Genomic DNA, 25,265 nt, shown 5'->3' with positions numbered 1-25,265 from the left:
TTGTCAAGCCTCATCTTTCCCCACACTTTTACACTGGCGACGAAGGTGGGATCCTGCTGAGGCGACGACCCTGACGGAACCCGACCTCTGCTACACAGCCGCTTGAGTTTAGCTCCCCGAGCCGCACAACTCCAAGCCGCTATGTCTTCACTGCCCCCGTTCGCTCCCTTCGGCACCGACGGAGAAGGATGGACGGGGTTTTTGGAGCGTTTTGAGTGCTTCCTGCGAGCCAACGGAAAACGGGGTATTCCGATGGAGGAGAAGTGCAGCTTCTTCCTCAGTAGCTGCGGAACCCCGATGTTCAACGCCGCCCGGGCGTTGGCAGCCCCTGTGCCAGTCCACGACCTCGACTGGGACACGCTGATGGCCAAGCTGAAGGGACATTACGCCCCGACCCCATCGAAGATCACCAGGCGATACGCTTTCCGCCAGTGCGTCCAGAAGCCGCACGAAGACGTCAGCCAGTTCCTCCAGTCCTTGCGGACCACAGCCATTCCCTGCGAGTTCCCTGACTTGGAGGACAATCTGGTTGAACAATTCGTCAGCGGCATCAGGGACCGACGGCTGAGGAGGCGTCTCCTGGCCCGGCCAGAAATCACCCTGTCAGAGGCGGTCGCTGATGCACGAGCGGCGGAGTTGTCGGAGCAATCCGTCGCTGAGATGGACCGCCACCCGTTTCACCCTTCCCCAGCGCAGACCTGCCTCATTGATCAGCTGGTGCCCATTCCGAGCCCGGCTGAGGAAGAGGAAGAACTTGTGGCTCGCCTGGCAGAACTACAGAGACGCCGCAATCCGCGACCTCCGCGCCAGATTGTGACAGCCTGCCTGGCCTTGTAGGGGCGGTGGCCGTCGGGCACCGGCCCCCCAGGCCACCCCCCGCTGCCCCTTGCCCGTCTCCGATCCTCAGACAGTGCCTTGCCTGTCTGTTTTGGCCATTGCAGACCTGGCCTTGCCGCTCTCTGCGGGCGATGTGGCAGCAGCGTCTCTGGCCGACCCCACCCTCTCCCAGGTGATGACCTGGGTTCTGCGGGGGTGGCCTGGGGGGCCGGTGCCCGACGGCCACCGCCCCTACAAGGCCAGGCAGTTAGAGCTGTCCCTTCACAGTGGGTGCCTCCTGTGGGGAGACAGGGTGATCATTCCACCCACTCTGCGTGACCAGGTGCTGTCTCGCCTCCATGAGGGCCACCCTGGCATAGCGCGCATGAAGGCATTGGCGCGCAGCTATGTCTGGTGGCCCCGTCTGGACGACGAGATAGCTACCTGGGTTGCCAGGTGCTCGACCTGCCAGGTCTCCCGTCCAGCGCCTCCGGCGGCCCCGCCGCAGGAGTGGGAGATTCCCCGCGGCCCGTGGTCACGCCTCCACCTGGACTTCGCCGGGCCTTTCCGAGGTCAGGTTTTCCTGGTTGTGGTGGACGCTTACTCGCGCTGGGTGGAGCTCATCATCATGACCTCCACCACAGCCGAGGCCACTGTCCGAGCACTGACGCGACTGTTTGCCACCCACGGCTTGCCGGACGTCGTTGTGTCGGACAATGGTCCTCAGTTTGCGTCCACCGTGTTCCAGGGCTTCCTGGCCACCCAAGGCATCAGGCATGCCCTCGTCGCTCCCTATCATCCGGCCAGCAATGGCCGGGCGGAACGCGCTGTCCGCTCGGCCAAAGACGCCCTTGGCCGAATGGACAAGGGCGACTGGCCCACGAGGGTGGCTGCTTACCTCCTGGTTCAGCATTCCACCCCATGTCCCTTGTCCGGCAAAACCCCAGCTGAGCTGCTGATGGGCCGGCGCCTGCGGACCACCTTAGATAGGTTGCACCCAACCTATTCTGAGGCACAGCCGAGCAACCTGGGGCCCCCTCCCCGTTCCTTCCGTGAGGGCGATCCAGTGTGGGCTAGGGCTTTCTCCGGGGATATCAAGTGGGTGCCTGCCACCGTCACTTTTGTAACCGGCCCCTGCTCTTACAGGGTCCGGACCGCCGACGGTGCAGACTGGCGCCGCCACGTGGATCAATTAAGGCGCCGCGAACCTTTGGATCCACACAACAACCCCGCAGAGTCGGCCTCGCCAATTCCACCCGAGGTCCTGGGGTTGGCGCCGTACCCGTTTCCCCAGCCGGGGCAGTTGCCCAGGCCGCAAGAAGTTCCGCCAGAGACTGTTCCAGGCGCCTTCCGCCTTCCACAGCCCTCCATCGTTTCAGCCCCCGTTGGGCTACCAGCTCCGCCGTTGCAACCGACTTTGGCCTTCCCTCAATCAGGCCAGCCTGTCCCTCGCAACAATTCAAAGTTCCCTGACTCAAGCCCGCCAGCGGCCGCGCCACCCCGGCCCTGCCTACCTGTTCCTGAGTCTCCGCCTCCTCCTCCGGCTGGGGTAGGCCTTCAAGATGGCGCCCGGAGCTCCACTCCCTTCAGGGAGGAGCTCCCACGGACACCACCTCCTTCTCCGACGGTCTGCCCAGTTCTGCGGCGTTCTGGGCGTGTCCGTCGCCGCCCAGCCTATCTTAGCGACTACGCATGCTCCACTGCTACGCATGCGTACTCGCTGGGGGGGAAGGAGTATTGTATTCTTTCCTCCCCGACTTACGACCGGGGAATTCCCCCTGTTGTCAGCCAGCAACAGCCATGCTGCGCCTTAGCCAATCAGGCGCGGCATGACTGAAGGCGGGCTGACTTGCGCTCCTGATTGGTTCCTTGGCCTGACAGCTCTTCGTATAAATAGCTGTCAGGCTAAGGAAAGGGGCTTCTCTCCTGTATTGCTTGCTATTGTTAAAACGCGTAATAAAATAGAGTTGGACGTTCCTCAGTTGTCAAGCCTCATCTTTCCCCACACTTTTACACCTAGCAACTGAGACAAGGTGACAATGGGCACACGCCTTTCCTCCTGCACTGTTTGACTAGCTTCACTAGACTAGACCTGCGATCCTGGGACAGGAAGACCATGGAGGAGGAATCTGTGAATATACGAAAAGAATTCGGAGGAATAGAAAGGAATTTTACTGTATTAAGCACCTAGAGATCCGATGTAATACTCTCCCATCGGTCGGCAAACAACTCCAACCAATCACCAATGGGAGCCGTCCAAATCTGCTTATTGATTCCGGCGGAAGGGGTATCTGCCCCTCCCCGAAAGGGCCGCTTACTCTGGGGCTGAAGTTGTGACCTACCCCTGTAGGAAGACCTATCCTGCCCCCTATCCTGAAGTGGCTGAAAACTTCTAGGTTGATAATGATAGTCCATGTCAGTACCTTGTGCCCTGTGTGTATATGGTGTGTACTTGTGTTCCTGCTTCTTAGTCGTGGCAGGCAAAACCTTATGTTTGTTCTTATCTTCAATAAAAATTGGATCCAGAACCTAGCCAAACAGCTTCTTCCCCACATACGGGCCAGCCGCCAGCTTCCACTTTGCTTTGGCAACTGCCTGCCAATTCCGGAGCCACACCATCCACCTAGCTCAGTGATGGCGAACCTATGGCACGCGTGCCACAGGTGGCATGTGGAGCCATTTGTCAGGGCACGCGAGGCGCTGCCCTGTCAGCTGGCCAACTCGCATGTGTGCACTGGCCAGCTGAGTTCAGCATTTTTTAAAGCCATTTTTCGCCCTCCCCAGGCTCCAGAAGCTTTATAGGAGCCTGGGGAGGGCGAAAAGAGCCTCCTCGCTCCCCTGGAGGCTTCATGAGCTTCCGTGAAGCCTCCAGAGCGTAAAAAACCGGCCCTACGGGCAAACCGGAAGTTCAGGAACGGACTTCCGGTTTGCTCGGAGGTTCGTTTTGAGCACTCCTAAGGCGTCAGGGAAGCCTCCGGACGGTCCCTGAAGCCTTCGCAGAGCTCAAAACGACCCTCTGAGCAAACAGGAAGTCACTTCCGGTTTGCTCAGAGGGTCGTTTTGACTGCTCCGAAGGCTTCAGGGATGCCTCCTGAAGGTCCATGAAGCCTCCGGAGGGCATCTGGGGGGGGGGGGGAGGCTGTTTTCACCCTCCCTGGGGTCCTATAAAGCCTCTGGAGCCTGGGGAGGGCGAAAAAATGGCTTTAAAAAAGGGTAAAAATGGAGGGAGGACCTGTAGTGCGCGCATGCACACTGGGGGGTCGCAGATTGCATTATGGGTGCGGGATGCCCGCACACGCCCCCCCTGCGCTTCCCCCACTTATGGCATCGCTGTAACCATAAAAGGTTCGCCATCGCTGGCCTAGCTGAAACAGAGGAAGAAAGAGCCCTGGAGGCAAACTTCAAGGTTGCATCAGCCGAAAACTTGGTCGCAGCAATGACCTTGCTGATGTCCTGCAGCAGTCTCCCATCATGCGCCAGAACATGCTCCTGCATTTGTTCAAGCCACATCAGCGTGGCGCGATTGAAGAAGGATGCAGAAGAAGCGGCCTTAATCGCCCACGTTGCTGCCAGGAAGGTCTTGCGCAATGCCAGTTCAGTCCTCTTATATTCCGCCTTCAGGTTGTCCACCACATCACTCACCACCATGGGCATTGGGGATGCCAGGGCGGCCATAGGAGCTTCCACCTCCAGAACTGTAACGGCTGAGAGAAATCAGGCTCCATATTATAGAAGTGTCTGTCATTCCCACCCGGGATGGGGAAAGTACCTGGCTTGGCGCACTGCTTCTGAATGTCATCCAGAAAGAGTTTTGGCGCAGGGATCTCCTTCTTCTGTGCCATGGGTTCCACAAAGAAACACTTTTTTTTTGGCGATGCCTTTGAGCCTCGACCACGGACTCCTTCTCCTTCTGCTTGTCAGCTTCCGTCTCGACGGCTGCAGTACTCCTGGCTTTAAATAGCAAACAACAAAACAAACTAGGAGGAAACAAACTGACAAAGGCTGGGACATCTGATGCTGAACCTTCATCAACAGAAAGCTCCGTCTTCTTTTCCTCCTCATCTTCCTGGATCGAAACCTCGCTCCTCAGCGAAGGAGAAACCTCCCTCTGCGCCCTGTCTAGGCAAGCAACCGGATCCTGGATACGTCTGCGCTTGGCCTCCATCAGTTCTGCACCCGCCTGGTCAGAGGAACAACTCTGGATGGCTATGCCATGTGCAATGGCTCGATGAGATTGAATGTTATCAGGCAAATCATCAAATTCACGAATTGCATGACTAGGCCCAGGCCTGAGTGCCAGCTAGTGCCTGTGGCCTGGTTCAGGGACAGGCGCAATGCATGTAAACGGATGGTGCTCGCCTTCCTTGTCCTCTACCTCCGAAAGCAGAGGCAAGATGGAACTGGCCCTTGGAGCCTTGGAGGAGGGAGAAAGTGGAGCCGCCCTTAGGAGTGGGGGGGAATCTCAATGACGACAAAGGTTCCTTATCTCTACCTCCCTGCCTGGACATCTCCCCAACCCCTTTACTTTCCTGCCTGGAGGAAGCTTGTTTCACCAGGGGAGGATGATCCGGTGAGGAACCCTTCCTCTTCTTGGATCTCTTCGAGGGAGCTGCAAAAGCCACCTCAGAGGTGCTCTCACTGGGGGAATCAGCCATGGCAATGGTACAGTACCCTTTGCTCTAAGGCCTCACTCTACTCTGTTTGGCAACAGCTCAGCAATCTGCGACTGTTCTCACAGGAGCCGGCAGTCGCAATGAGCCTCGTGGCATTGAGAAAGGAAAAATAAAATGGCCGCTGACCATGTGACCCACCGGAGGTCCAATCAAAATGGCCACCTCCTCATGGCCACTAACAAAATGGCCACCACCAAGAGGACCTTCCCAAGATGGCCACCACCCAAGAAGCTTTTCAAAAATGGCCAGCCCCAGGGCCCCATACTCACGAGGAAGCAGATTCAAGGGAACAAATGCTGCTGGAGAGCAAACGGCCCCAAGAACGCCTGGATCAGCCGCATGGCTCTCTACAAGTCCAGCTAGCGCCGATCGCACACTCCTGCTGTTCCAGACTGTCCGCAGCCATGCGGAGGCGCCAGCGCTGCGCATGCATACCCTTGCACCAGTAGCTTCGTCGTCCACCCACTGCAGCTCCTTAGAACTAGCGGCAACGCAGAGAGCCTCTCTGGCACATGCACGAACTAGCAAGTTCCATTCAAGCTGAATGGAACCGCAAATAGGGCTCCGATAGCCGGCACAGCCAGCTGCTTTCTTGCGAAGAGCCTGGAAACCTCCACAGGAACCCAGTTCAAGAGCTTCACTACGCGAGCAGCAACCAGGTGGGAAAGAAACTTGTGAGCCAAGTTTAACATCCTCCAATCGGATAATAACATTAAAAACAAGAAAAAATAACATTAAAGCAAAATAACTCTAACAAACCAAATTTCAACTCACAGCAATAAAAATTACATCTCTTTTCGGGCAAGACTGAATTGGAATTGGAAATCAGCAGGGGAAGCTGGAGGCATGGCTTCAATTCTGACTCAGTCTCTTGGGCAAATAAGGATTGAACAACCCATTCCTGGACCTTCCTGGGCCATCAGCTGGAGAATGACTGAGTGCTGTATTGTTCTACTGAATGTTCAAAATGATATTAATGCACAGTTTAGCAGAGAGAAATTCCCAAGAGTGACAGAAGAGATTAAATTGAAATCTAAAAACAATTATATTTATTTAGCAATAAGAAATTACCTTTTCCACAAGCTCATAGTCCATTTTAAATGCCCAGAGCTGAAGTCTAGGAGTGAGTTCAGTAATGGAAGACAGAGTCAGTAGGAACTGTTCAGCAGTACCCAGAGGGATATCAGGATTGGCTAATTGAGCTTCTTGAATTTTCTGCTTTTCCTCTTCTGTGGGAATCATTGTAAGAATTTTCTAGAAAGACCAAAACAAAACAAAACAAAAAAACAAAACAAAAAACACCACCCCATCAAAGACAAACTGTATAGACTGCTCTTCTACATTGAATATATCAAAGTTGAAAAATACTTTAGTTTTGTAAATTTTCTTGATAGAACTCCTAATTTTTGTTATAAATATGAGAATAATTCAGTATTATCCACCCCAAAATTATGTACAATATTTCAATTATTTTAATAATTCTTTAAAATATTACAATTAACTATTTTTTAAAAATCATTTTTACCTTTTCAATTGTGGGCAACATAATTTAAAAGAGATATTTTTCTGAAGAATAAGGTAATTGCATATCTACTGCTAATTGAGGTCATATGTATTGGCTCAGGGGTTGTAAAAGAAGCAGCACTAGGACATCGCATATACAGGTTAAAAACTGTCACAATATGCTTGGGGAGACAGAGAGAGAATTGACTTGTGTATAGTCCAATCTCTTAAGCAAGAACACTGAAATCTCATGAGATCACAATGCTACCACAAGAATTTGTATTGGTTTGAGAAAATTTGCATGGGCCTCATATATCTGCTACATCTCAATTGATTAAAATTTAGCATTTAGTATTCTGAATTGCCCAAGTTCACATTGGCATTTAGGCTACCAGTAGAACAGAGCACACCCCTAAATGAAGCTTTTATGGAATTCTATATTTTTACATCTATTCCCAAGATGACTCTCCCCCAGCCCCCATGCCTTCTATTTGTTAATTGGAAAATAGAGGAAAACTGTTTTATTGTGGCATTGAAACAAATATGAGTATGAATGCATATGTTTTGTTCAAAATTAAAATTATGCCCAGTATTTCTGATTGATTTTAAAAAGATTATATGGCTGCAGAAAGAGAAAATATTACATAAAAGTAATCAGATTAGTCCATTATGATAATTCATACATCAACATATTTTCAACCACTATATATAGAGATAATATATTGTTTAACATAATGCTCTGTATGGTTTTCTCAGTACCTCTATTCCTTCCTTATTTAAGGCATATTCATCAAAGTTCAAAATGGCAACCTTGATTGTCCTTGGATGTGGTAATACAGTCAGCCCTATATTAATAGCATTGCTCCGCTTGGAATCCAGGACAATGATTTCTTGCCTCTTGCCATCTGCAGCAGTTTTCTGAGAATAAGAAGCAGACACTGTAAACTCTTATGTTTCTTCAATCATATAAATATTCTTTAAACAAATCTATTTATTGTTAGTATAGCATACGGATAACATGATTCTATAGTAATTCTATAGTAAAAAAGGAACTTGTAATAGATTCTTTATAAACTTTTCTTCGATGATTCATAAGACTTTATGAACTTTGGAAATTAGATCCAAGTGTTGGGAAAGTTCCCAATTAAAAATCTAAGGAAAGGTTTAACTATTAAAGTTGACCCTGGAGTTAGAGATAATGATTGGGGTGATTTGTGATAAATAAGAAACCTGTTGACTTTCTAGGAGTAAATTACAACAAAAGACTGCTTTGAATCTTAACTTCACTGTTGTTTAATCTGTTAACTATTTTTTCTTTCATGTATGTGAAGTATGACATGTCAATTGGATTGTAAATACATGTACAAGCTTATAAATAGTGGACCTGCTTTGCAAGGGGGAAGCTATTATTGTTGCAATAAATTTATCACTAACAAGGTGGGGATTCTATATATATTTATCCTTTTTTTCAATGTTTTTATTAAGGTTAGTCTCTTTTGAGTAAAATAAATAAAAGCAGTAAAAATTCTCAAAAACTGAAGTGCCAGATGATTGTTGGATAAAACAAAACAAACACCCCCCCCCACCAGTCAGACTTCAATATTTAGATATTTACCTAGCTGTAATTCTACAGTTTCTACAATTGGAGTTAGCTATGTCTAGTTTAATGAAAAGAAAGACTAGGAATGACATGATAGCAATGTTCCAATATCTCAGAGGTTGCCACAAAGAGTAGGTATTCAAGCTATTCTCCAAAGCATCTGAAGGAGCTATAGATGGAAATTAATCAAGGAGAGAAGCAATCTAGAACTAAGGAGAAATTTCCTGATAGAACAATTAATCATTGTAACAACTTGCTTCCAGAAGTTGTGAAAGCTCCAACACTGCAAGTTTTAAAAAAGAAATTGGACAATCATTTGTCTGAAATGGTACAGGGCAGTGATGGCAAACCCTTTAGAGACCAAGTGCCCAAATTACAACCCAAAACCCACTTATTTATCGCAAAGCGCCATCATGGCCATTTAACATGAATAATGAAGTTTTACTACCTAAAATAATGATAAACAAGGCAGAGTTCAGCTAAATGTTGTAAGAAAAATGTGATAAAAGCACTTTTATGCCCCTTCATTTTTTTCTGCTTTTGAACTATTACGTTTAGCAACAATAAAAAAGAAAAACCTTTGTAATATCATTTTTCTCTTTCCCTCCTTTTCTCCTCTTTCCTCTTCCCCTTTCTCTCCCTCTCCCTCTCTTCCCCCTTTCTCTTTCCCTCCCTCCCCCCTTTCTTTCTCTCCCTCTCTCTGCCTCCTTCTGTTTCTCCCGGGGGGGGGGGGGGGAGAAAGCCCTGATGTCTGGAGGCTGATGAGCCCAGGAGCAGTGCGCCTAGGCTCAGCTGATCTGCTGAGAGCCAAAGCCCAGCTGGCTGGTAGGGAGGCAGGGCATCCTAACACAGTGTGCAGAAAAAGCAACCAGGTGGCAAGAGCAACCCCACACTGATGCAGGGTTGCATTGGGGCTTCGCATCATATGGGCTCCAGGAGGAGGAGGGGATTGTCTCTCCCATTGTGAAATATGCTAAATTTCACTGTGCTGCGCAAGGGACAGGCCATGGAGGCAGCAACAGCAAATGCACTGCCATGAAGACGGAATGCTGTTTCGCGCATTTTTTTAGTCCTGCAAAATGATGGCAAGAAATGCGACGGAGCTGGGCTGGGGCGACGGAGCACATTCCCACAGAGAGGGCTCTGCATGCCACCTCTGGCACGCATGCCATAGGTTCATCACCATGGGTATAGGGTTTCCAGTCTGAGCAGAGGATTGGACTAGAAGACCTTCAAGGTCCCTTCCAACTCTGTTATTCTGTTCTGTTCTACAGTCTTAGTAGAATTAGTACAATAATTCTACAGTATTACTAGAATTCTACACAGTAGAATTCTATAGGATTCCATAATTCTACAGTAAAAGCAGAATCTGTGATACATTTTTTAGACTTTTCTTAGAAGATTTGTGATCTTAGAAGAGTTGTCTATCAAAGCATATCCCACCTTTCTTTCCAGAACTCAAGGCAGTTTAGAGCATCACTCCTTCCTCTAACTCCCTTCTCCACAACAACGATTCTCCAATTCTCTTCTCCACAACAATAATTGCTATTAAGTAGATTGGACCAAGAGAAACTGAGTAGCTCAAAGTAATTCAGCAAATAGCTATAGCTGCAGGTGCATTTAAACTTGAGTTTCCCTGAGTCTCATCCAATATCTTAACTACTATGTTTTATATTATATTTATATTGGCAGAAGCATCTATTTGAAAATAAAGAAATAACCTTAATTAGCAATAATTAAATATACTGTAATTTAAAGTTGGATTTTATTGTCAATTTTAATTCTCTTGTAGAAAGGAATTATGATGCAGTAGTGCCGTGGCTGCTCAAACATGTAATTCTTGTTTAGACTTTACTTTCTAAAAACTTGCTCTGCAGAAAATAATATTAGTTGTTGCTGTTCAGCTTTCTAAATTTTCCTTTTCCAGATCAACATTAGTGAAATGTGAATTATTTTTTAGGCTGCAGTAACAGGCAAACACAAATATATATCATTTTCAGCTTTCTTCTGAGCAAGTCATCTTTTTCTTTACTGTACTATATTGAATATTTCTTCTCTGGTTATAAAAGCAGTAAATATTTTAATATTATTTAAATAAATTAATGTCAGGCCCAAACCTAGAGATAAGACTGTGAGATCCAATTGAGTTCAATCTTTTATTTGCTTGCACCCAATGGACAGAAAGTTGCCAAAGTAAAGCAAGAACTTTCTAATCTAGTAAATGTATCTTGGGAGAATCTATCATGTGGCTACTGTTCCCCCTCCTACTCGGGACAGCAGTCTCTTAATCAGACCTCTTTTTGGAAAGACTCAGACTGGCCAAGTATTCCCCCTCTGCTGCTACAGATGCACATTCCATCACAGTTAGCAATATATGACTCTTGATGCTATTTTGGATCAGGTGATGTAAACAAGAAACTCCTCATTTTATTACTGTGGAATTGAGATTTTTAGATGAGTATGGTTACTTTCAAATTGTTGCCACATACAAATATCCCTCCAATTAAATAATTATTTAATCTATAATAGGAAAAAGGTAAAATGATAATAAAATAAAAGATTTAGGACGGACCATTAGACCAGGAATCCAGATTAAAGCATGTCCAACAAATAACCCTATAACTACTTGCAATGAATCAAATCTACTCTAGATAAATGTACACTCAAATTGCCATTTTAGGTAAGATTTTTCTTAATATTTAACTGGAATCAGGTCTTCCTCTAACTTAAAACCATTATTCCATGTTCCCTGTCACAAAGACTGGCAGCACAGTACAACAAGATGAATGGCTGGCTGAGTAGTTTTGGAAGAAATTTAATCAGTAATTGGCAATTATGTTGCTGTTATTATTATGGATTGGGAGAAAGCATATTAAGTATTTCTGAAGACTGTCAGCACTATTGCTGTCAATTTGAGCCCCATAAAGGACCACCCCTGGCCTGAACTAGCCAATAGCAGCTGTGAGTAGAGGTGGAATCTGTACAGAGAATCAGGAAAGGGAGGAATCTTGGTCTTTCTCCTGTTTCAGGTTGCATCACCTCACAATGCTGCATTTGAGCTGCTTTTGAACCTGAGTTTATAAGTTTAAGGGTACTGTTTAAAAAATGCCTGGTTCTACTACTCCAGGCTTAGGAGTAGAGGTTTTTAGGTAAAGTGAGAGGGAGTTCTCTTCAATATGCCTAGTAACTGCCCTCTCCATGATCAGATATTAACTGAGCTACTTTTTAATATCCAACCTGTTTTAAGTAATGTGATTGGCAAATATCTTCTCAAAGCCACCAATTTTCTTAGCTTGCTTTGCAAACAACCACTATTTGGCAGGACAAGGACTAGCAATAGGATCAGCAAATGTTATATTATTAATAGTTTTTGGAATCATCAATATGAATAGCACTGAAGTATCCTTTGAAGAAGATCTGTCGCCATATAAAGAAATGTAGGGAAAAAATTGCCAAGATTACTTTCACGATAATAACTCCTCACAAGGTACAGTTTTTTAGAATAAGGCAGGAAATCTGCGTCTTTTCTTCTAGAATAAATACTGTAACAAACAAATACTAATACGATGGTAGCATACAATCACAACTCAAATAGATTGGAAGTATATTCCTTGAAAGGATCCCACATTTCATTAGTTTGGGATAATAGATACCCTACTTGGGAGAAATATAAATATTACATTTTAAAAAGTCACAAATTGAGTAAGTAAAACCATTAATGGGTATGATAGTGCATGGATGTAAAATGGGTAGCCTTGACTAATAACTGGTTGCTTAGGAGTTTAAATTCTGAGAGGGATATTTGTGAATTGGATTCAATTTCTGATCATTGCCCCTCCTTATGGTCACAGGAGTGCCCCTTAGCTGCTTGACAACCAGATTGCATTAACAAACTTTTGGGATGTCCCAGTCACATGTTTTATGACAATTTTGCTGAAAATCTACATTTCTTGTTTTTAGAAACCTTGCATTGCTTAATGACTATGGTATTTGCTTAAGGACCACGACTTTGCTTAGTGACTGCAGTAATTCATTTAGTGATCACTACAAAAGAGGTCTTAAAATCAGACCAGTCACATAACTGACCCGTTTTCTGATCATCATGATTTACAACTGTGATGAGCAGGCTGTATTTATTCATTTATTTGATTTCTAGAACCGCTATAATGGTCATAATTCAAAGACTATCTGCCAAAGATTGTTTACATATAATTTCTTTGAAATGAATATGTTAAGGCTGCCTCAGGATGTTCCAACTTTAGCATTTGAATTGCCCCCAAAATAAAGGCCATATAAATATTATGCTCCAATACACCCAGGCCTCTTGAAGAATAATATTAAATATCTTTATTTTCTTGAGACTTAGGGGGAAATAGTCATTTCTTTTTGAATATCAAAAGTGATGTTTCAGGAAATTAGCAAGATTTCCTAGTGGTTTCTTTGCACTCAATCAGATGTTGATGAGTCCAACAATATGTATCCAGAAGGAACTAGAGGATTTTTGAAGGAATCTTCCTCAGCTTTGTGCTATTGGGCCCACATTCAGTAACAATAATGCTACAATTGCTTAAGAATCTGTATCCTAGGGGTCTTCTGGAAGTTTGGTGAAAGGGAAGTTGAAGGAAGCTTCCAATATATCACCCTCTTTGCATGTTGATGAAGTTTTAAAACATGGATTTTAATCTTCATTATTAGTTTTAATCTGACTCATTAGGAGATTGACCATTGGCTTACCTGAAGGGTTGTTCTCTGTGCACCGCGGGAGTGTCCAAGCATGGGTTAAATTCTGTCACTGCCCAAGGACTGGACTGAAATTCTTGGCCACACCTCCTAGCTTCCTGCAGCTCTAGTTTTTCAATGAAGGCATGGTCCTGTCAGAACATGGATGCAAATCCTCCGACGAAGGAATAGATGGAACAGTCAGGAAATCTTCATCCTAGGGCCCATCCTGAGGGGGTTGAACACTCCTTCAGTGCACAGAGAATGACCTTTCAAGTAAGCCAATGGTCATTCTCCTGTGCACTGCTTGGAGTGTCCAAGCATGGGACCTACCCAAGCTAAATGTGACTAGGGCAGATAAAATTCAAACCCTCAATCCTGATGCTCAACTGTCACTGGAATGAATACTCTGCAAGACACGTCTACCAAAGGCCGCATCTGACAAATAGAGAGGGCGTCGCCCATGTCGCAGCCTTGCAGATGTCCTCAACTGAAACCTGGGTCGCCCAGGCCGTCGTGGTGGCTGTATTTCTGGTCGAGTGCGCTATCAGTTGAGGAGATACCAGCCTGCCCTGTTGTTCGTAGGTGAGTGAAATGTAAGCTTTGAGCCAGTGCCCCACGGTGAAGCAGAAAACCTTGCAGCCTATGGTTGCTGGCTAAAACAACACAAAAAGAGCCTATGAGTGACGGAAGGCGGCCGTCCGCTTGATGTATCTCTTTAGTGTCCTGTGCACATCGAGGGTATGCCATCGATGCTCCCTAGGGTGACTGGGCTTCAGGCAAAAGTCCGGAAGTACTATCTCCTGGGCCCTGTGAAAATATGAGTTAATTTTCTGAATAAATGAAGGGTCCAGTCGAAGGAGTAATCTGCTGTGATGAATCAGACACAAGTCCTCCCTAATTGACAGGGCCGCTAACTCTGAAATTCTATTAGCTGATGTAATGGTGATGAGAAAGGCAGTCTTAAGCGACAAGTGCCAGATGAAGCCTGAAGGGGCTCAAAAGTAGACTCAGAAAGGGCTCTGAGCACAACGCCATGGTCTGCCACCACCTGAGGGAACGAAGGACCTTTGGCGATGGACAGATCTTGGAGTCCAAGGATTCCCCAAATAGCTTCCCCCCCTTGAAGGGGGTGGAGGCCAGCTTCCACTTGGACCTTATGTCCACATTCCAATGGCGAAGCCATAAGATCCAGTGAGAGATGATATTAGATGCCAACGCCCTGGATGCGAATTTTGCTGCATTAAGGGATTCATCTGCGGTATACTCAGTTGCCGCCACTATTTTGTTAACACCTTGGCACAGTCTAGAGTCCCCTGGAGGCAAACAAGTGAGTAGCTGACGAAACCAGGCAATAGAGGCCCTGCTAAAAAAGCAAGCCAAGGTAAATGCTTTAATGGCCCATGCCACGGCCTGATGGATCTTGTGGCAGGCCCTCTCTGCTTGCTTATCTTCCGCCTTAACTCACTCCAACAGTTCAGGTGGGAGAACAGACTTTGAGGTAAGAGCTGCTATGGGGGCATCTATAGCCGGAAGCGTTAGAAGATCCTCCATGCTGGGGTCAACAGCATAAAGCATTTGTCATTGCCCAGGTACCCGGCTGCGCCCACTGGCACTGTTACCACCTGCTTGAAGAGTTTTGGGATGGGACCAGGTCCTGAACATTTTCATCAAACAACCCACCACTGGGGTCAGAAGGATCGGTGATTCCCTGATCAGCTGGCGGAGACACTTCCAGGTGAGTAATCACCTTTGCTTTATGCAAAATAGATTTAAACAATGAGGGCTTAAACAAACACATGAAGGCAGGTTTGTCAGGAACCAGGCCCGCATCCACTGACAGGTCAGGTCAGGTCCTCCTTCTCTGAGACAAAGCTAGCACTAACGACTGAGGGAGGAGATCTGCCCCCTTCCCAAGGGAAGGCAAATGGGATCTGGATTCCTTAAAGGATCTATCTGGAGAAAAACTCTGAAGATCTCCCCCGCAGGAAGACAATGAGGGTTCAAATAGGTCGGGCTCCTGGCTCCCCGGGGACTCTGGCAGATCTTCGTGATGGACTTGTGCCACAGCCACAGCCTGCCTTTGGGCCTTGTCAAATTGTTTAGCTAGGTTCTTCTGGCATCTGATGGCCTCCCTATCCTGGCCTGCAGTCAACTTTCTGGTATAGGGGCTCTTCCTAATCCCCTTAATGGCCTCTCTAGCAGCCCTGCTGACTTCCTGCTACAGGGCCTATCCTGTAAATCGAATGGGCCTTCACATTCAGGTGCTTTGATGATGGCTTCCTCCTCCATTGCTGCCCGATCCAGCAGCCAAACCCAGAAGGGAAAGGTGGCCCAAGATGAGAGGAAGGAGATGGTAGCCCCACTCACCACCACACAATGGAAGGACAAGTGTGCGCTGGGTGGTCACAACGCTGCCTGCTGAGGAGGATCCATATGCTGAAGGAAGGCTGGCAGAGTCACAGGCAGACACACGGCATGTGGAAGGTAGCTGCAGCAAGGCCTCCGAATGCTGCCTCTATAGACTGAAGCCTCTGCCAGTGATCTGGTCTGAGGCAATCAGACTTCCACTCTCTGCTACATTCAGCTGTGAAAAGTCCGGGAATCAGCAAAAAAAATGGCCTCCACCAAGATCCTCACAAATGGCTGTACCCAGGCAGACTTGTGGCGCAGCCAAAGGGCTTTCAAAATGGTCACGCCTGGCCAAAAAAACACGCTGCGTGGCCAGGCAATACTGCTACAAGCCGTGCTGGAGCCAGATGGGTCGCCAAGCCTCGGACAAGCCCGCTGGTGAAGAACAGCCCAGGTGGAAGTCAGCAGCGTCGGGCAAGGCACCAAAGCTGCGGGGTGGCTGAGAGCTAGCAGCACGAACTGGAAGGGAGCACAGGTGCAAAGCAGCAGTCCAATAAAACAATAAAGCAACAAACTAGAGGTAAAGGGAAAAAAATCTAAGGAAACTAAAAAAGGAAAAAAAATATGCTAAAGGAGCTGATCACTATAAATGCATCCTGAAGGGCTGGACTGAATTGAAAAACTGGAGCTGCAAGAAACCAGGAGGCGTGGCCAAGAATTTCAATCCAGTCCTTGGGCAGTGTCACAGAATTTAACCCATGCTTGGACACTCCAAGCAGAGCAAAGGAGAATGATTATTTTTTCATATTATTCAGAGATGTTTTGTTGTTGACTGTTAAGACTCTCAAGGCAGGCACATTCAGTAAAAAATAAATTGGTTTTCGGAAAAGATATTTATTGCTAATAGATAATGTAACAGAATTTTGAAATGCTACAAAATAATTATTTCACATATACTTAGTACAGTTAAAGGGAATCTCTTTCTCAGAGTTCATCCCCCACCCCCCCACCTCCACCTCCAGACTCAAGAATATTTAATATACAGGTAGTTCTCAATTTCAGATCACAACTGAGCCCCAAAATTATTTTGGTAAGCAAGCAAGTTGTTAGGGCAGGTTTGCCCATTTTATGTCATTGTGCCACGGTTGCTAAATGAATCTGGCTTCTCCCTTTGACTTTGCTTATCAGAAGCCATCTGGGAAGGTTACAAATGATAGTCAGTGCAACTCTCAGAAATATATGCCAAATGCCCTCAATTTGATCACGTAACCATGGGGATTCTGCAATGGTTATAAGTGTGAAAACCAGTCATAGGTCACTTTATTCAATGTTGTAATTTCGAATAGTTACTAAAAATGGTTGTAAGTCAAGGATTAGCTATAATGGCCTTGTTTCCACTCTAAACTGTCTTGCTGTTCCCTCTGTGTTCCCATGAATTGTTAGGAATTTTCTAACACAGAGACTGCTAGAGAGGCTGGTTGACAGGCAATTAATAGCAGTTCATTGGAGATGGGCTGCGCAGATTAGATAAAAGGATAGAAGGGGAACTCATCATATTTGCAGACAACATCAACCTTTGAGGAATAGCTAATAGTTTAGAATATAACTCAATTCAGAAGGATCATGACAGACTTGAATACTTAGCCTTATCCAACAACTCTAATTCAGTAGTTAGAAAGTATGGCCCTACACATAACCAAGAAAAATACACAAGTAGAGAATAGCTGGTACCTCGCTCAACAGTAGCAAGTGTGAGAGGGATCTAGATATGCTAATTGACCACTATTTGAGTCAGCAGCATGCTGCAACAGTCAAAAAAGACAATGCAGTCATAGACATAGTTTCAAGATCATGTGACTTGGTCACCATGATACAAAAAAGTTGCTGAGGCACTAGAAAGAGTAGAAAGAAAAGCAATATAGATAATAAGAGATCTAGAGGTTAAATTATATAATGAATGATTGAGGGAATTAGGTTGGTTAGTCTAATGAAGAGGGGATTGGGGTGATATAATAGTAATATTCTAATATTTAAGAGGCTATTGACCTATTGTCCAAGTATCAGAAGGCAGGACAACTAATGGGTGGAAGATTATTAAAGAGAGCTCCAATCTAGAATTAAGAAGAAATTTCCTGACAGTGAGAACAATTATAATATTTTTTGCACTGTAAGATGCCCCTGACCACCTAGGTTTAGAGGAGGAAAACAAGAAAAACATATGGATATGGAGCGCCATCTCACTGTGAATATGGAGCACTGAATATGCAGCAGCAGTGTAGTGAGGGCAAGAGGCAGAGCCTGAGAGGACCACAGATAGGTGTCCTCTTATGTGCCAGCTCTGCCTATTGACTCCTGCACTGCAGAAAAGAGAAAGAAGATGCGGGATTCAGCACTATAAAAGGACCCCGTTGCCATGGCTTGGCTTCTATTCACCATATTCGCTCCATAAGATGCACAGACATTCCAGCTACTTTTTGGGGGGAGGGAGGGGGGGGAGAAGATGTGTCTTATGGAGTAATCAGTGGAACGGCTCACCTCTATGGGTGCTCTAAAAGGGCCCAGCAGAGAATATACTATCTGAGACTTCTCAGGAAACAACAACAGAATAAAAAACCTGCTATTGATCTTCTACTGCTGCACCATAGAGAGTATTCTAACTTACTGCATCTCTGTATGGTTTGTCAATTACACAGTGGCAGATAGGACAGCATTCCAGAAGGTCAACATCATTGCCCAGAGGATCATTGTTTGCCCTCTCCCCTCTTTGGAAGAGCTTTATAGCTCCTGCTGCCTTAAGAAAGTTCAAAACATTCTCAAAGATCCATCTCATCCTGGGCACTTTTTTTTAAAACTATTACCATCTGGCAGACAGTACAGGATAATAAAAACAAGGAAAAATAGACTGAAAAACAGCTTCTATCCCAAGGCAATAACATATTGAATTCTATGGTACAGTGCAATATCGGGTTTTCAATTTCAATTATATAGAATGTAAAGGATGTATGTTTGTGTTTTTATTTTTATAATTGTAATGTACACTGAAGACAGCATTTAATTGCATTGTACCATTTGCAATGATAATAAACTAAAGTAAACAAAACAAACAAAATTTTGATATTTATCTAATCTTTTAAGTCATACAGATTTTTAGTGATAAAAAGAAAATGAGGAAGAAATTAACTCTGTCCCAATTTAGATTTTTTTAATCTGGTATTTGGACCTTATTTAAGGTTTTAAACTTAGTTAGGCAATTTTCTTGATTCTCAGTACATGTAGTCCTCAACTTACAACAGTTCATTTAGTGACTGTTCAAATTTACAATAGCACTGAAAAAAGTCACTTATGACTGTTTTTCACAGTTATGGACCATCACAACATCCCCATGGTCACATGATCAAAATTAAGATGCTCGGCAACTGACTCATATTTATGGTAACTGCAGTGCCCTGGGTCATTTTTTGCTACCTTCTGACAAGGCAATAACAATAATAAGGGAATGGAGAAACCAGATTAACTTAATAACCGTGGCAAGGAAAGTCATAAAATGGGGTATAATTCACTTAGCAAGTCTCTTAGCAACAGAAATTTTGGGCTCAATTGTGGTCATAAGTCGAAGACTACTCCTACTTTATAAAACATTACGATATATGGAAATCTGACCCCAGTTGTTATTGAATTATTTATAATTTTTACTATAATGTGAACAAAATTAAGATATATAAAGAACAGTACCTTTGTGATAGGAAGATCCTTGGATTTAGTCTCAAAAAGATGTTCTAATTTTGCAGTGTCTACTTTAATAGGCTCTAGTTTTGACCACAGGAATCCTTTGCAGTGTCTGTTTTTCTTGCACTGCCATTCAAATGGCCTCACCTCATTCCAAAAGAGACGAATGGTTTTCTTCTTTTTAATAAAGTTTGCTTGATCCCTAGGAAGTGAGGCTGACCCTAAAACTTGAGGAGTGCTTGATAGACATGGAGCCAATAAATTACCAAAAGGTGGGGGTGGAAGAGGACACCTATAAAGCAACGGAGGAGCTGGAGGAGGAAAACCTAAAACAGAAGGTATGGGTGGGGGAGGGGGAACCAGGGCATCACTAGGACTGATCTGTATGTCCAATATGTCAATATCATCATCATCTACTAAATCTGTGAAATCCATATCTTTGATTTTCAGTTTTCTTGGACTCGCCAAAAGTTGATCCCAAATAAAGTCAGATTCTGTTTTAACTTGCAGTGGTGTTTTTTCAGAAATCTTTTCATTAAAATCATTTTCAGATAAATTAGAAATTTTGGCCGCATCACCACTGTTGAATCTTTCTGCAAAGATCTTCACACTGCCTTGATTTTCCAAACTTCCAATCTCCATTTTTTTAAAACATTCATCTTTAGCCTGCTTATTAGTTTGTAGGACTGAAATCCTACTGGGTAGGCTGATATCAGTATCTTCACTTGCATTCAACACCTTCTTTATATCTATCTTTGTCTCCAATTCTTTAACTCTTTCATCCTTGGTAAAAGGCAAATTATTATGGGCATACAGCATATCCAGCATGAACCGTTTATTGTTGAGGATGTTGTTGTACTGATCGTTCACATCATCATCTTGTATGGATTGCAAACATGGGCCTGAAACATTGAATAGTAATGAGATACATTTGCTGAGAATCTATAAAAAATAGTATTGTTTTCAACCTGGAATAAACTTGATAGTCAGAAATGACATAACAGAATTGTAACTCTATTTAGTAAAATGGGAAAGGGATATGTGAGGTGACTTTCTTCCTGTTTCAAAAGAAAGTTGCTTAAAATAAAGGAGAGCACAATGAGAATTTTTCATGCTTTAGTTTAAAAAATGAATGAGATTCATAGAAAAACAAGATACATCCATTTAAAATGTATTTTATAAGGTAGAGACGTTAGTATTTGAGTTTAAATAACTAATGTGAGAAAATTGTACTATCTAATTAAAGTATCCAATAAAAACAATGAACACTAATATTAAAAATAATAAAAGTGATGTTATCTGAGTCCCATCTTTTATCTTCTGATATAATAGGTATTACATTCCAAATTCATCTTCCAATGTCTAAACTATAATATGCTATGGGAGATGTCAGAATGTGATCGAAGAACTATGTGATTCTATGTTTTATACACTTTTAGGAAACTACAGAAATGAGAAAACAGACTCAACTTTTTTAAAAAAAACAACCCAATGTGAAAATTACAAAACTAAACAGTACAGTAAGAAAAAAGGCTTCAATTTACCGGCTTTATCTTTATTGCTTTGTTTTTGCTCTGGTTCTTCCCTCTCTAAAGTGCTGCTTGCTGAAGAGAGGCTGGATGCTGAGCAGTTGTCTTTTTCATTCACATCTTCATTTTGCCTTTCTTTTTCACTTAATGCCCCTCCTTCTCTCTCTGGCTCTCGACCCACTTTTACCTCTGTACCTTTTACTGCTATGAGTGTTGTTTCTGTTCCCTGCTTGAACTTGGTCTCATCTTCCAGCTCTGGTTTTGTTTTTTCCTTGGCCTCAGGTTCAGGTTCACATTCAGGCTGACTGGCTTTCACTGGTGAAAAGAATAATGGAGAAATATTTCCTTAACAGTAATTATAGAACAACAATTTGAAGCCCTGCCAATGCTTACATGAATCAAATCTAGTCATATATTGAAGTTTATACATGTTTTATCTCAAATGTATGGCTAATATATACATAATTTTTAAAACATATATTTTATTAGTTTTTAACAAACAATATCATGTTTGGATTTTAACATAAATCCAAGATACATATAGAGAAAAAGAAAAAATAGAGAAAAGACAAGAGAGAACTACGGCAATGAGAATAAAGAGACAGATACTGTACATATAAATTCATAGAGAGAGACCGAGAGGGAGGGATGGACGGAGGAAGGGAAGGAGGGAGAGAGAATTTACTTATTAATTAAATTTATATACCCACTCATCTAAGGTGACTTTGAGTGGAACACAATCATAGATAAAAAGCAAAGATATAAAAACACCAGTAGCAATATGAAAATCCACAATGATAAATATCATAAATATCAAATAATAACTGAAGGGAGAATAAAAATAGCACCATGAGTAACAGAGATACCTACACAAGTCTCCAGTTCAATGATTACATCATCAGGTCTTAAGGATATTTTGGAATATGACATTATATTACACTCTGATGGGACCATTCTTATGTGGGAGGGAAGGATGTTCCATAAGGTGGATGACACAGCAGAGAAAGCATATTTTCTGGGACTGTCAAAAGTAGTTTTGGTATCCACTATATGCCTTCTCTGTGAGATCTAATAGAGCTGGCTAATGTAAATGAGGGGGATGGTCCCTCATATATCTTAGTTCCATGTCATAAGGGTTTTAAAGTTTAAACCAACACCTTGAATTGGACCCAGAAGCAAACTGGCAGCCAGTGCAGGTTATGGAGCAGAGATGTAATGTAATCTGGTACATAAAGTATATCAGATTATAGTCTACTGCTATCGAGATAAGCCATCACATTTATCCAAATTTGATAAAATTGCAATTCCTCCAAAGACGACTTCTGGCAGCTGAAGGCGACGGTCGCGTGCGTCCGCCTTCTTGCTGTTTCGGTGGGCTCCCCTGAATCCTAGGGGGAGCACAGGGTGCCTTGGAGGGGTGCCCTGCCGTAGGGGTGGCTTGCTGGGACCCCCTGGAGCGGCGGCGGATGCGGGGGGGTCTCCAGCTTTGCCCCCAGGAGCCGGAAAGCGTAGGGAATGCGTGGAATGCCACCGCGCGCTTCACCGAACGCAGCCTGGAAGGAAATGATCAATCTGAATGAAACAGCTATAGTGCAGTGAGGTGGGGGGTTTCCCCAGGTCTTTTACTGTCTTTACTCTATTGACTGATCTGCAGTTTTTTGGGGGGACTTTGTTTCAACCTTTGGAGGAGTTAAGTTTGGAGGGGGGGGAAATTTCCACCCCCCTTGGAAAAGTGGCACTTGGAAAATCTCTCCCTTGTATGGGAGAGAGAGAAAGTTTAAAATCTACTTTCACTTCCCTTAAATAATGGGGGGGAAAATTCTTTTTTCTCTTTTGACCACAACTGCGAGAGAAAGGATGGTTGAACTGTTTCTTCTCTAAACTATGTATGGGAACTTTGACTTTGTTATTTCCTGACCACCTGTACTGGCTGAGCCAATAGGGCCAACTTCCTCCTTCTTCTTTGTCTTTGTGAATGAGACTCCTCCCTTGGAAAACTTTATGGCTTTGAACTAATTTCCACCCCAGAGACCTTCAGGAGCCTCTTCAAATACGTTTTTCCCCTGGATTTGGAATATTTTGATCCACCTATCTGCTCTAGTAGACGATTTATTCTCCTTTGGATTTGCTTGTCTAGTGATCCCTACCGGCTGTGCTTTCCCACAGACACCATTTCTTTGTACAGAACAATAACTATCTCCGAGCTTCATGATGGGTCCAAAGAAGTTACCGCCTGGAAAGGCCTCATCGGCCCCGACATCTTCTACGTCCAGCCCGATTGCTCGCCAGTCACAACTGGGATCTTTTTTACAGCCTAAAGCCCCTGAAGAGAGTTCAAAGGATTTGTCCATTCATCAGATGCTTCAATCCATCTTAAAGGGACATGACGAAATGAAAAAACAACTGCAGGACTTAAATGATCAGCTCAGAGAGATGAAACAACAAACCACACGGAATGAACAGAGGATAGGTGTACTGGAGGAGGGTGCGGTTGGGATGAGAGATGACCTGAAGACAATCCAAAGGGGGAATGTAGAATTTGAGAATCATGTGATAAAAATGGAATTTGAAAGGATGTCTTTTTTCCTTAGGTTTCAAAACTTGCGAATGAAGATCTTAAGGAGATTATGATCACAATGTTAGCAGAATATATTAACAGAGACAAACAACAGCTTTGGTGGGATATCGACCTGATCTATAGGATTAATTCAGCCTATGCAAGAACACACAATGTTCCAAGGGAAGTTCATGTTAAATTTTTTAGAAAAACCACAAGAGATGAGGTTCTAGGAGCTCAAAGGGGAGGACCTTTAAAATATAAGGATAAAGAAATAACCATTCTTAAACAGATCCCAAAGAAAGTAAGAGATAAGAGAAGGAAATATCCCTTCTTAGCAAAAAAATTATACAATAATGGGGTTTGGTTTAGGTGGCTGTTACCAGAAGGCATGTTGATTTTTTGGGAGGGCAGTAGAATCAGAATCAACACAGTTGTGGAAGCAGAGGCTTTCACTAAAAAACACAGTGCTCTCTTAGGTGAAATGGGGGATGTTACAAAAGAAACAAAGGAGGGAGGGGCTGAGGCTCTGCCAGTGGACGGGGGGGAGGGGAGGATGCGACAACTAGAAGACTCAGATCACAAAAGTGATTTGAAACATTATTACAAATGTTGTTACAATGTACCTTTATGGAAGTGATATAAAACAAAATGATTGAAACATACTGATGATTTTGTGTTAAACTTAAAACTGCTAATACCTATGTAAATGTTGATAATTTTCTATTTTTTTTGTAAAAGTTGCGAGACCTGGGGGGGGCTTCTCCCCCCCCGCACAATGTAGCTGTCAAAATGTTCTATAACCTTTTAACCCTTTTTCCCTGTAAAACTTTTAAAATCAATAAAATTTTGACAATAAAAAAAAATTGCAATTCCTCCCTCTGAACTCATTAGTTTAACTTTGTGATTTTTTTTCTAATGTAACTACTGAAGAGGCCTTGTTATTACAATTCAATTGTTATGTTACTTAAAAATTTCCAATGTTGCACAGCTATTATTTTTGGCTGCCAAGATTTTAAAAAATTATTAATTCAGCATTTTTAACTTGGTGGTTTAGTCCTATAAATAAATGAGTTAAACCTAGCTCTGGAGAATATTCAACTCTTTGATTAATTATAGGATTTATCTCCCCAAAGATTTTATGCCCAAATGGTATCATTTTATCATATGTCCACTACAAATGAAAAAATGACACTTTTTTTGGACACCTCTGCAACATTTGGAATAATAATCTTGATATATATGTGCTCATTTAATAGGAGTCAAGTGTCAATGATTTTCTACTTCAGTTTTTATACTGAAAAGAATCCACTCTGTTTCCGTAACGTCTGCCAATTTATCTCCTGTATGGAATTGCCAAGTATTTCAAGTTTCTTTTAAACCATATGGTAGATGTCCTATATCTGATTGCAATAACCTACAAATTACTGAAATGATTCCTTTTGGTTGTTCTAAATAATGAAGTATTAAATTCTCAAAGTACAAGGCCATGTTGCCAAAGCTCTGATATTTGCATAAAAAGAAATTTGAGTTGATATTAAAAAGTCATTGAGCCTTATCACTTATTCGTTACTCAATCGGATTTCTAATGAAAGGTTACCTATTATTTTTAAATATTTTAGTATATAAATATTATATTCTCTCAAAGACTTCATTTTAGTAAACCATAAAATTATCCTTGTTATATGTCATTAGATGAATTAAAGGAGAAGTATCCTTTATCAAAACTATATTCTTTCAACTTTGGAAGAGTAACTACTCTGTATCCAATTAGTATATTGGTGAGGAAT

General features: G+C 43.5%; 1 protein-coding gene across 7 annotated transcripts in view; it reads right to left on the bottom strand.

Annotated features, from left to right (window-relative positions):
• Positions 1-25,265, bottom strand: part of FHOD3 (formin homology 2 domain containing 3) — a 270,970-nt gene that overhangs the window by 54,518 nt on the left and 191,187 nt on the right. For all 7 annotated transcript variants that reach the window (XM_081971408.1, XM_081971409.1, XM_081971411.1 and 4 more), the window contains 4 exons: positions 20,934-21,233; positions 19,396-20,291; positions 7,752-7,910; positions 6,561-6,743 (listed from right to left, as the gene is read on the bottom strand). In XM_081971408.1, the coding sequence (XP_081827534.1) occupies positions 6,561-6,743; positions 7,752-7,910; positions 19,396-20,291; positions 20,934-21,233 (1,538 nt within the window). The remainder of the gene's footprint in view (positions 1-6,560; positions 6,744-7,751; positions 7,911-19,395; positions 20,292-20,933; positions 21,234-25,265) is intronic.

The sequence above is a fragment of the Natrix helvetica genome, assembly GCF_964273705.1.
Source record: "Natrix helvetica genome assembly, chromosome: Z".
Lineage (NCBI taxonomy): Eukaryota > Metazoa > Chordata > Lepidosauria > Squamata > Natricidae > Natrix > Natrix helvetica.
This window is presented reverse-complemented; position numbering and strand designations above follow the sequence as displayed.